The sequence below is a fragment of the Poecilia latipinna genome, unplaced genomic scaffold (genome assembly GCF_001443285.1).
Source record: "Poecilia latipinna isolate Pla-1442-1.1 unplaced genomic scaffold, P_latipinna-1.0 Scaffold217, whole genome shotgun sequence".
Taxonomy (NCBI): Eukaryota; Metazoa; Chordata; class Actinopteri; order Cyprinodontiformes; family Poeciliidae; genus Poecilia; species Poecilia latipinna.
In genome coordinates, this window is record NW_015112833.1 from 202,151 (window position 1) to 215,350 (window position 13,200).

Here is a 13,200-nt window from a genome sequence, read left to right on the forward strand (position 1 = left end):
TTCACCTTTGGTTACTTTTACATGAGGTAAAAATGTGGCACGTGCAGCACATTTAAAGTAATTTAAAAATATACTGACAAAGTGTAGTAACTTTGAAGGAGCTGCAGAGAGCCACAGCTCAGGTGGGAGAACATGTTAGCAAGTCTTTTAGTCAAACATGGAAGACTTTGCTGTGGTCAAAACAGATCAACGTTTTTAATTTGGTCAGCATAAAAAGGCCTGCTACTTCTGGAATTAACTGACTCCTCAAATCACCCTGAACACACCATTCCTAAACGATGGGACAATCCTGAAAGAAAACCTTTTAGAGGCTGTGTTAGACCTCAAGCTTTGTGTCAAGGTTCGCCTTCCAGCCAAATAACCTTAAACATGCAGCCATATTTATGTGTTACAGTAGCCAGTTGAAGTCCAGATCTAATCTGTTACATAACTTAAAACTGATTCGCAGACGGTAAAATGAATGATTAGAAATCTAAGTCTTTAGATGTGCAAAACTGTGAAATAAATGCCCACTTATCTTCATACTTTTTAAAAGGAGCTTTTATAAAGCATTTACTTGGCTGGTTGGAAGGGCTGAATATAAGTGTAAACTACATTGTGCAGATTTTTATTTGTGAAATTATAGAAAATTCTTCATTACTTTTAGTCCAACAATCAAGCACCGCTTTGCACCATTTTTCTTTCTTTTTTTTTTTTTTTTTTAATAAAGATCCAATAAAAACATTGATGTTTGTGGCTGCAATGGGGCAAGAAGTTGAAACAAGTGTTAGGACTTTTGCCAGACACTGTATTCCTTCAACATCAGCAATTGGAGCAAAATTCCTTCAAAGCAATCAGGGCTTAATGGTAAAATACACAAACTAACAGCTGTACTCGATAACCAAATTAAGCAAGAACAATTTACAACTAATATTACAAGGGCTTCATTAAATGAGGCACAGAATGCTGCTGCATACTTGCAAAATAAAGACTCTCAGGCAGAGTGCTGGATTTTCTGCATGACCTCTGGAGATTTTTGCAATCAGCCACATTTTGTATTTTTCAGCAGAAGTTAGCTTCTTCGTTATCTTCCAATGCATCGACCAGATCGCCCCTGTGGCTTCATGAGGTTCTCTGGGGTTTTCAAATCAAGCATGCAGTTGCCTTCGACGCTATCTGTAAATATGTGCAGCACCGTCACAGCAAACAATGTACAGTTGATAATGTTGATTGCGATCATAATAGCGCAGATAATGGAGATGGCTTCCTGAAGCATTGCTATTCACTGCCAGACCCAACAGTCACTTCTTTGCCCTTCTCTCCGTCTCTCTTAAGCAGAGATGAAAGTCAAGCAGTCTTTCTCCGTAAGCTGGGGAAGTCCACAGTACTTAGAGAATTTTAAAGTGCCAGAAGAATGAATAGGTGTTGCAGGGTGCAATAAATAATAAATCACGTTGGCTTAGACGTGGAAGAGCAGACCTTGAGAACAGAGGAGCATCAAATTCGCGCTGTGACAGCTGGCGGCCCGCTCCGGCACTCAGCCTTCCTCGGTGGAGCCAACGCAGAGTCATTTCTCCTCGGCGAGCCCACACCTCATCCATCGCTTGAAAATGGGGGGCAGCGAATATTGCACGGGGCCAAACGCCGCTGCTGCTCGGGACGTCTGGAACAGGTGGTGGGGCCGCTTCGACGTCAGACCAACACAGGCAAACAGAAGGCAGCCAGACATGACTTCATGAAGATAAATTGGAGAGGTTCTGCCTCTTTTAGCAATCTACACAAACCTGGACTGCTGATTGTGACTTACACAAATCTTACATACGACTAGGTCATAACACCTAGTTGGTGGGATATATTAGGCAGCAAGAAAACTTTTGCTGTCAAAGGAAAATAGGCGAGTCTTATAAAAGATACACTATAATGGCTGGGTGACTGAATCAGAACATCTCCTAACTGCAGCTCTATTGGGACGTCGTTACCTCCCATGGCTTGGTCTAGGGGACATAAGAGAGCAACATAAATCTAGACAGTGAATGAGGAGTCAGGGTGGCATTTAAGGTGTTTATTTCTTGCCAAGTTCTTAAGTTCTTTTCTGTACTGACCGATCGAAAGCTTCGGGGAGAACTCAAGCCAACATAATAAAACAACCCTGAAAGAAAAATAAAAGAAACTTGCCTAACTCCAATAAAAAAAAAATACAATCCTACAAATGTAACCTACCTAACATGCACATAAATAGGAGAAAACTAAGGCTAAACAAAAAGGCAACTCTCCTGCACAAAAGCAGTCTGACCAAAGTTACATCATTCAGTTCAAGAACAAAGAGGCAATGAAGCCTGTACAACGACAGGGGTGTATGGCAGTCAAATGGCCAAGAGACCCTGAAGTCCAGCTTCACAGCCACTAAATAGTTCTCAAGTGATTGATTTGATTGAGACCCAGGAAGATGCGCCGGAGCCTAGGAGAAGACACAAGGCAGTACTTTAATGAAAAAGCAGGAGTCAGTATGTTAAATAAGAAGTTGAAAGTAAGAACAGAGGTAGATCACCAACATGGTAATCAATGCTCATAGGGAGCAAAGTCTGGTTAAAGTGATCAGAGCCAACAGATGAACGACTCTACCCTAAATTCCTGAAGATGTTAATGCTGCTTCAATAAGCAACATATTCAACACAGCACAGTTTTTTTTCGTAATAGTGCAGATAATAAGTGTCAGAACTGAACTATGAAGCTGTTGAGGTAGGTAGTCTTGTCTGATGAATCACTCTCACATCTAGTATCTCTCACATCTGGAACTGACCGTTCCAGGATGCACTATGGGAAGAAGGCAAGCCTATGATCTGAGAAATATTCTGGTGGGAAACCTTGGTACTGCTGCCATTCACCTGAATGTTGTTCAGCAGTGTAGTGTGCCCTGCCGCGAGTACAATTAGAAATCTGAGCTGCTGACCTCTCTTGCAGATTACCCTGATCACAATCCGACATCTTACAGCTGACAATCTGTAAGATGTGCCGTAGAAACCACTTCAATCCAGGGAGGTCCTACTTAGCACCTTGCAGGACTTAAATAAAATCCTGCCATACTCTTGTGCCTTCAGAGATCTTTTGAGACTCTAAGTGACTTAAACAAATCAGTCAAAGATGTTCTTAAGTTTACAAAAGAGGACCAAACACTATCAGACAGACAGGCACAATGTCATTTCTGCTCAGTGTACATGTGATAAGTTAAATCAGGGAACAAACCCCACAAGATCAAACATTTTCAGTTTGCTTTCTTAAACTTCTTGCAAGTGTATTTGGGATTTTTTTAAAATCTTTTTCACCTCTGTTGAGTTTATGTCCTGTCATTTGACATAAACTCACAAACGTTTTGCTTGTGTGTGTGTGTATATGCATGTGTGCCACAGCTGCCCTGTTTGTTTTTTGCATCCCCCTCCCTCCCTTTCTCTGTTGTGTCGGTATGACTGAACGATCTGTAGTCGACTACTCATCCATGAAGAGATGTTCCTTCTCTTTCCAGCTGTCAACTCGCTATGCTCTTTAACCACTCGCATGTTAAATTCATAAGCAGGGATTCACAGTTTTAGGCGCGGACATAGAGAAAGTTCAGCCTGATGACTCATTTAGTCATGATTTAGATTTAGACTGGATGGATGAGCCTCTGGAGCTCATCCATCCAGTAAACCCTGCTTGATAGGACGTTCATATTTGTGATAAAATAGTGAACATTCATATACATAAAAAATAAGGTCGTGCAGCATAATGATTGGACGTGCTGTAACAGACCGACTGTGGGACATGCTAATATTAATGCGATGCTAATAAGTGGGAACTGAGAGCAGTTTTTACTGTATTAATTAATATCTTATTTCAATCAACGTGTGAGTTGCTTCCATAATGAATCAGCAGTGTCAGACGGGTTGCTCCATAAATCGAATTCACTGCAAATGTTCCCAGCAGGTCCTAACATGAATTTCCCAGTGTTTTGTGCACCAGTTTTGGTTCCTGTTCCCTCCTTCTACACTTCAGACTGGAGATGTTGGCTAAGATGACTGAGGGTTTGGTGTTAAAGATGGCTAGCTTATCTGACGTGGATATGCAGCACTTTGCAAAAGTAATCACACAAAATGCGAGCGTTTGGATACTTTTGTAAGTCACTGCACATCTAAAACAGATATGTGCAGTTTTATTTTTAGTAACAGATTTAGAGACACATGTCATTCCATGCACATTGGTTAGGAAAAACTAAGAAAGTTGATGACAAAGGATTCCAGAAGTATCCGGAATATTTCTTATAAAGTACCCTGCAAGTCCCCCACAATTACCTTGAAAGTAACTTTTAGGTGTAAAAATACACTACTGTTATTTTATAACCTGTAGTAGGAGTGTCTGGTCTACAAGGCCTTCTGCTCAACCATCCTTTTCAAACCCATTCCATTTAAAAATGTATCCCTCTTTCATTAAAACCATCACTGTTTGCAGACTATCTGGTATGTCTCTCTAGCACAATGTGTTTGCATTAAATGTGATAACTGAGCTTATGATGCGTTTTCCCCTGAAAAGTACCCTCCTACAACTCCTTAAGCATGTACAGGTGTCCATACAACAAAATTGTGGTGGGACATGAACCAGAGAAAGGGCAGATCTGCTTCTGCCCCCTTCAGAGCCTGAGGTCCCTTAATGAAATGTTGTGTGATAAATGTTGCAAACATTTCATCACACTGTGGTGGCAAGTGGTGATCTTTTACCTCTTGCCACCACTGCTGTGTTTTGGGGCTTTTGCCTCATGGATAGAAGTGCCAAATGACTGGACAAGGTGTTAAAATAAGCCAGTTTGGTTCTCAGCAAGAGACTCGACTCTGTAAACTGTAACAGGGACACATTGAGTAAGCTGGAAGTTTATTCTCGACAGGCCACTGACTGGACCAGGGGACAGCACTGCCAGGGCGCTCCTTTTAGTTTTGAGAGTAGCTAAAGATGCGTTTTATTCCAAGAGAAGTAGGACTATCCCCCGGTACTGTGAAGAAGTACTCACCCTCTGTGTTAAGTCTAAGATGGCTCAGATTGTCAACTAATTGAAAATTGCAAACACATAACTGGTTCAATAATACAATAAGCAATTTTCAAATTATGGTGACATTTATTCAGAGTAAATAGCGTGAAAATAAATATGTGAAATATAATTGCTTGCCTTGACCAATCATGAGTCAACCATGATTAAGCAAATACTCCGATTAATGCCAGATCTGTAGAATCCTGAAATTGCTTGAATAGAATCGAATATGTGAACATGCAGTTGGCTGATAAATCTAAACAAGTGATGTTTGTCGCCAACATTTCAGTCTGGAAAGGGTTACAAGGCAGCACACACAGTATGTCTTTCTATCTTTGTATTGACTTTGTATTGACTTCTCTTCTTTTTGTCATTAGTTGCTGTAGACTAACCCTGATACTTATCCTAAACCTAACTATTACCAGTGCATGCCTAAACCTAACCTAAACTTGATTCATTCTTTAGTCCTAAACTTCATCCATAAATCAAAAACAGCACTTTTCACACCTCTTTTCTGACAAGGAAGGCCCAACAAAGACTCTTCTTCCTCGGGGAACTGAAAAGGGCTGGGCTCTCTGCTCAAGCAGTTCTGTAGAGCTGTGATAGAGCACATCCTCTGCCTCAGTATGACTGTCGTTTGGCAACTGCATAGTCCAGGACAAAAAGGGCATGGTCAGGGTGGTGGCCAGTGGATCGTGGGGAGTCAGTTACCGAACCTGGACCTACTACATACTGGCAGAGGCCAAAGGAAGGCCAGTTGTGTTGCCACTGACCCCATCCATCCAGGACATAAACTGTTTGTACCTCTACTGTCTGGGAAACGGTACAGATATAAAAAGACAATAACAGTTTGGCAAAGGAAAAGCTTTTTCTCAAGAACTGTGAAATCAATCTGTCCACCTTCCATCCTGCCCCCCTTCATACATACTCACACCCATTTGCCTCACCCCAATGACTGATTATGACCACTTATTTCTCCATTTATCACTGAGAGTACTGCTCCAATTTGGCTATGTTGTAGAAACATGACGACAAAAATCTTATGTTTTATGTCTTCTCATGAGCCTGAGATTTGGACCTCATAAGGAGAAGCCAGCTCCCACAACGTAGTATTTGTTGGGGAAAAACGATTCTTACAACGTATCAAATACAAGGACATAAACTTAAAAGGAACGACAATCTCCAGTTAGACCATCATGCACTGAATTGGACTGCGGGAAAAAATCTGAGCACTTGAAAACAAGCCTCACAGGGACAGTTTAAAGTTTACATGCAAACTGTACACAGAAACAACCTCAGCTTAGATTTGAGTTTCTATTGTAAGACAGCAGCACAGTGTCATCCTTTTACACCTTCATTTTGTTGATGGGTTTCCACCCCACAATAAATGTGACTGATATTATAGACAGAGTTGTTTAGTGATGAAAAAAATTGCATGTTTTGTTTTTTTTACCCTTTGCGTCGGCTGTGCATGCAGGTTAAAAGCATCCAAGATGCCATCCGTTATAAGAAGCAACGATTTAACTTCATGGGAGAGGAGGTGAATCTTTGTCCTTCAGTGGGGATATTCATCACAATGAATCCTGGTTACGCCGGTAGAACGGAGCTTCCAGAGAACCTCAAGGCTCTTTTCAGGTAAGTCTAAACCAATCCTAAGTCCACCCATTCTCTATGAGTAACATCCATAAGATCAGATTGTTTATCCTACCTGGTTACTGAAGCCGTTAATGCAATTCTGGATAGATTGAATAGTGAAATAGGAGCTGAAAGACCAAAACTTAAAGCGAAGTGCTTTTTTTTGTGTCTGTCCACAGACCTTGTGCTATGGTGGTTCCAGACTTTGAGCTCATCTGCGAGATCATGTTGATGGCTGAAGGCTTTGTGAATGCCCGGATCCTCGCCAGAAAGTTTATCACCCTCTACACTCTGTGCAAAGAGCTGTTGTCCAAGCAGGTAGTTCCTTCTGCCCTCAGTGTTTGGCTGGAAGACATCAGAACCTCTTAACATTGTTACTGCATGTACCATTTAATTTAAGTGAATAAATATCCTCTTTAGTAATTCTTAGATTTTTCAGGCTGCCCCACAGAAAAAGTATGAATATTTACATATTAAAAATTGTACTTTTGTGCAAAATCACAAAATTTTAAATTAGAAAGTTATCTACAGCTTTACATATTTCACCATTTTGTACAGTACAATTTTTGGAAATTCAACATTAGAAATAGGATTTTGTTATTTCTTGCCTAAGCAAAGGCAAGATTACGTATTCATGTACATATTTAATGTACGTTATTCAGGTAAAACGTACATTTACTCATAAACTTAGCTATTCTTCAGAAATGGGACACTAAAATACTTGCCTTTTTGAGCAGGAGAAGCAAGATGATTTACAGAAGGCCAGAAGTGGCTTTCAAGTAAATGTTTCCTGTTAATTAGAATACAGTTTTCTACCCTTTATGCTTTTTAAATAGCCACACTGGGAGGTTAACAAGCCACTATTACCTGGGTAATAAGTGGGGCTAGCTAGCTGCAGTCAGCTAATTAACAGACATGCAGCTCATAGCTTGTCAACTCCACATTACCTTGATGAAAGGTGAGCGGTCGGTGCTGCTTCAGTTTACACACCACATCGTTGTGTGTTTTTGATTTCTTTTCTCCCAATAAAACCTTTCCAAAAAACTGAATCTGTCTTGTGAACTAGATAAACAAGCTTTCTAGCCTTCTAAAAGTTGACTGGGGGAGAGTGAAAGCTGTGTTATTATACTATGGCCACTTTCTCTCTCAATAAAACTATTTTTGAATGTGGGAACAGAATAAGGCATAAGTTTTAACACCTTGGTGTATCCTGATACCACTCCCCACCTTGTACCTCCATCTCATCCATACATCTTCCTCTATCTCATCCATACATCTTCCTCTACTTACACCATTCCCCTGACCTTTCCTGCAGGACCACTACGACTGGGGCCTCCGAGCCATCAAGTCAGTGTTGGTGGTGGCTGGCTCTCTGAAAAGGGGAGACCCAGCACGAGCTGAGGACCAAGTTCTCATGCGAGCTCTGAGAGATTTCAACATCCCAAAGATCGTGACTGAGGACATGCCCGTTTTCTTGGGGCTGATCGGAGACCTTTTTCCTTCCCTGGAAGTCCCCAGGAAGACAGACCTGGACTTTGAAAAGCATGTGAAGCAATCCATTCTGGACCTGAAGCTGCAGCCTGATGACAGCTTCGTTCTCAAGGTACACAGTTGAAACGGCCATGATGGTGTATGCTGCTGTTGCTTCCATTTTAATTACACCTAAAATAAAATGTTGGTCTTTGGGAAGTTTGACACTAAATCATATGTGAAGGTAAATGTAATTAGACGCTGTCCGAGATGTACAAACATGGTTCCCAAATGTAAGTTTCATCTTTAACAATTTGACAGATATTACACTTGCAGTGCTTTCATTTAGATTTATCCTGGTTCTCTCCAAAAGCTATTTTCCTCATGTCATAATGTTCCACTGAGAAATACACATTAGTGTCAAACAAGACTGCAGCATCGGGATGAATTGGGCAAATATTGCCGAAAGCCGGTTGTTAGCTGCAACGAGAGTTCAGGTGCCGGAGCTGACGACCTAATTCCAGTCATTATGTCACACACACACACACACACACACACACACACACACAATGGAAGGAGCTATGTGTCAGAAACAAGACTGCACCGGACCAAGGGAAATAATTGCAATCTGCCGCAGGTCAAATAGACACGGGAATCACATAATAACACTCTATCAATGGAGGCTGGCGCTGCACCACGCCACTTAACCCTGACTCTGAGAGATGGCACAGAAATAAACAAAGAGCAGAGAGACAGAGAGAGAATGGCAGAGTGGTCAATAACAAGCTTCCACCCTCAGAGCTTGAACTTTTCCTGTCTTTGTTTGGATGCCCAACCTTTTGATTTCAGTCTAAGCAGGAGAGACCCAGTGTCTTTAGCATTAGCCTGGGCTAGCATAAGGCCTCCCCAGATCAAAGCGTTAATCAGGCCAGGCCTTTGAGAGCGCCGAGCCGCCTGCGTTCCAGTTGAATGGACGGGGAGGAGGAACCGGGTCGATGACATTGATCATGTAGAGCCATCTGTGTGTTTGAGAGAAAGTGGGGAAAGAAACCATTCTGTCTTTCATTTTCTCGCCTGCAGTCATTGTTCCTCTCCCTGTGGTGTCACCGAAAATGCTAGATTGAATGAACTCCAGTCACTGGGGTGAAAGAAAGGAGACGGACTAACAAATCTCGGATGGATTGATGGATTGCATTTTGGCTAACATAGACCATTTTAATAAAGTACAGAATACTGTCCACCATCCAACTAAACTTGTTTAATTTAGAGCCTTGTTATCAACAACTGTTAGACAGGAAACAAAATCTTTGTGATTCTTCTCAGATTAAATATTGGCTACATACAGACTTAATTGTATATTATGTAGCATTTAGTATTCAGTAGTTATCAGGAACACAGCTCAGTGTGTGCATCATGTATAGATCTCAGTCTTTGTGGTGGATGATTGTTTTGTGACCAACATATTCTGGCATCATCTTCTGTTCCAAATTGTCTCCCAGCTGTTGGAAGTTTCAGGATTTCAGGCAAACAGGTTTAGTGTCTTTGGTTGTCTTTACTGCATTATATTTGCTCTACAAATAGAAAAGACTGGCATGTATCACTGTTGCACAATTAAATTCATGAAGTCAAAGATGTATCTTTTTAAAGGAGAGAGGAAAGACTTTAGTGGAACTGTAAAATGCTGATGATGCCCATTACATCCACAAAGCACTCTGGCTGGTGACCTTCAGCTACTGTTTTGACAATCACTCACTATGCCAACTTGCTGGACTATACGTGCCAGCTGCTGCCATATCAATCATTTACATACCTATTATTTCTCTCCATGTGCACAAAACAACATCCATATTTAACAATTCTTCCCGAGGATTGGCTTTATGTTTTTTTTTTTTTTTTTTTTTTTTTCTTTTTGGCAGCCGGGTGATTGTAGGGTTTTTTAATGAGTCTTTCTTGTAAATTTGGAACTTTGAATTGTAAAATGTTGTGTTTTGATTTGATAGGATATCTTTTCGTATGCAGTGTGTGCTGCTAATTATGGTAATCTACTTGTATCCGTGTGTATTATGTTAATATACCAGGCCTGATTCAGTCAGTGCCCTTTCAACGAGTGACTTTCCGTGTCACTTCCAGATACAGACATGAATGACACATTAATTATACAGTAATGTGAGTTTTGACATTTGATGTTTTTAGAAGTCCCCCTGCTGTCATTTAGTCTGCTTCATGTTCAGAGGAAGAAGGCGCTTGGCTGTACCTCGCTGCCGGATTTGCAGTGAGGCACACGCTGCTTAATTGTGAGATTAAGCAGCATGAACACCACGCTCTTAATAAAATGCTGGATTATTGTTGAAAATGATTGCTTGGTAATAGGCATTCATTGTAATCTCTCTCTCTCTGTGTGTCTGTGTGTTAAGGTGGTGCAGCTCGAGGAACTGCTGGCCGTCCGCCACTCTGTGTTTGTGGTTGGGAGCGCGGGCACCGGGAAGAGTCAGGTGATGAGATCGCTCCAGCGGACGTATCAGAACACGAAGCGTCGGCCCGTGTGGGCCGACCTCAACCCCAAGGCCGTGACCAATGACGAGCTCTTCGGAATCATCAACCCGGCAACCAGAGAGTGGAAAGACGGTGATTACCACGTCCTTCAGAAAGAGGATTTGATTAGCGCTAAGTGTTTAATGACGTGCCTCGAATACCCTGAATGTGAACTCATCTTCTCGCAGGGCTCTTCTCCAGCGTAATGCGTGAACTGGCCAACATTAGTCACAGTGGGCCTAAGTGGATTGTTCTGGATGGAGACATTGATCCAATGTGGATTGAGTCACTCAACACGGTTATGGATGACAACAAGGTGTGAGGAAATGATGTCTTTAAAAAGGCTGAATTTTCTGTTTTGTGTCGACTCAAAATGAGTCATCACCTGCAGAAATTAGAGTTGAGTCAACAGACAGCTGCTTGTTCTGAGTGGATCTAACAATAGACAGAACTTTACACCGTGATTACACGCTGTGTGACAGAACCTCTTCTCTGTCTGTTAGGTGCTGACTCTGGCCAGTAATGAGCGCATCCCTCTGAACCCCACCATGAGGCTGGTGTTTGAGATTAGCCACCTTCGCACTGCGACTCCTGCTACTGTATCCAGGGCAGGTATGGCAGCTTATGAATGCCTTTCCATGTTTGCTTCTCTCCACCTTTTCCAGTTAAATTTCTTATTGAATCCAAAAACTTAATGAGCTGAAAATACTGTGCCTTGCAAAAGTTTTATAACCTTCAAACCTTTTCATATTACCATTCAGTATAACCAAATCTAGGTGTACTTCTTAAATATTTCAGGGCACTATGGGACTTAATTTAAGAAATGGGAATATAGTTTATAGAAAGCCTGCTCTACCACCGTACCACACTGGAACCCAATTTAAGTGTATTTTGTGAAGTGTTTGTGAAGTAGAAGAAAAAGAACACATGCTTTAACCCTTCATGCATAAATTATGATCCTTTGTGTCAGAATTATTTTCCAATTTCTTTTTCTTAAGGCATAAAAAAAGGTAGGGAAAAAATTGTAAAACAATATAGATTTTTTTAGGTGATCAATTGTAATTTTCTCCAAATACAAATTTGTTATTTGAAAAATTAATCAGTAGTATTGTTCTTTATCTGATGTCACAATATTATTTTTACCTGCAAGAGTCGTCTACAGTAGAAAGAGGATCCGGGTCAGTTGGTGTGGTTTTTTTGTCTGTCGGCCATATTGGATTTAGCAAAAATCATTTCTTGCATTTGCAGCTGATGGCCAGTAGTTGATGGTGTATTTTATGATGCATTAGTGTCCACTTCAGTGGTCTGTGTGCATTTATAACACAAAAATCCACAAGAAGCACAAAAAATGGCTTCAAGAAAGCTGTCCACTGTAGTGACCACTATACATGAAAGGGTTAAGTTTCTTTTTTTCAATCAAGACCTTAAAAGGGTGCAATGCTTTTATATTTAGCAATTCTAACTCATCAAATATGCTTAGAATCCATTTTATTATTAATTCTGAATACTTTCTCTGCCTTTTCTGTAGAAAAGCATCCCCACAGTATGATCCCACCACTACCATATTTCAAGCTTAACATTTTTTTTGTTTAACAACAGCATTAAATTTGAGCACAGATGGACTATATGTACTCATTATAAGACTTCTCAAGGTAGTAGATTGGACTAGATTTTATTGAGGGCTGTTGATGTAAAGCTACCTTTTGATTTTCTATTTGGGGGGAAAAAAATCAATTTCACAATTATCCACCAGTTATATAAAATCACCCTCAGAGACTTTGAATGTTGCGGTTATCTGAAATCTGAAAACTAATGATACTTTTGCAAGGCGCTGTATATTTATCCATACATTTTAATCACAACATGTGGCACTACTTGCCCACTCCTCCACCCAGGCATTCTGTACATAAATCCAGCAGACCTTGGGTGGAGCCCACAGGTGTCCAGCTGGATCGACAAGAGGGAAGTCCAATCTGAGAAGGCAAACCTGACCATCTTATTCGACAAGTATCTCCCATCTTGCCTGGAGGTCCTCAAATCAAGGTACCGTGGTTTTCCTGAAGCGATGGGAAGTGCTCACTGTCATGTTGACACATTTGTTTCCTGTGTGACACTGAAAAAGGAGGAGGGGTGTGTGAAGTGGGCGTCTGGGACGGGGGGAGCAAACGGGGAGTGACTCAGAAAGAACTGGATGTGATTCCACGTTCTGTACAAGGACCATTTGCATCCGCTGACACCCTCATCTTCGTTGCTGCCGGAGCAAACAACAGGAAGTAGGGGAGGGATGAATGCATTGTACTCACAAACATTTCTAAATATGCACCACAGCTCATAAATTTGTCATCTGGTGTTTCGGAAGTACATGATTAAAATTCTTGGGTTCTCAGAGCTTTTGTTCGTTCATTTTGTGAATTCTGTAAAAAATAGACACAGTTCTAGGCAAAAGTTTCCATAATCTTGAGTTCGGTGTGTGACTGTCATAATTTGGGCTGGTGGTATATCTAAGGTGAAAGAATGTTTTTTTTTTTTTT

The 13,200-nt window shown here is 41.1% G+C and overlaps 1 protein-coding gene across 4 annotated transcripts in view; it reads left to right on the plus strand.

Annotated features, from left to right (window-relative positions):
- The window catches only part of dnah9 (dynein, axonemal, heavy chain 9), a 189,931-nt gene that overhangs the window by 53,395 nt on the left and 123,336 nt on the right, over positions 1 to 13,200 (plus strand). For all 4 annotated transcript variants that reach the window (XM_015031765.1, XM_015031766.1, XM_015031767.1 and 1 more), the window contains 7 exons: positions 6,510 to 6,667; positions 6,847 to 6,985; positions 7,983 to 8,270; positions 10,552 to 10,762; positions 10,858 to 10,985; positions 11,173 to 11,281; positions 12,565 to 12,712. In XM_015031765.1, the coding sequence (XP_014887251.1) occupies positions 6,510 to 6,667; positions 6,847 to 6,985; positions 7,983 to 8,270; positions 10,552 to 10,762; positions 10,858 to 10,985; positions 11,173 to 11,281; positions 12,565 to 12,712 (1,181 nt within the window). The remainder of the gene's footprint in view (positions 1 to 6,509; positions 6,668 to 6,846; positions 6,986 to 7,982; positions 8,271 to 10,551; positions 10,763 to 10,857; positions 10,986 to 11,172; positions 11,282 to 12,564; positions 12,713 to 13,200) is intronic.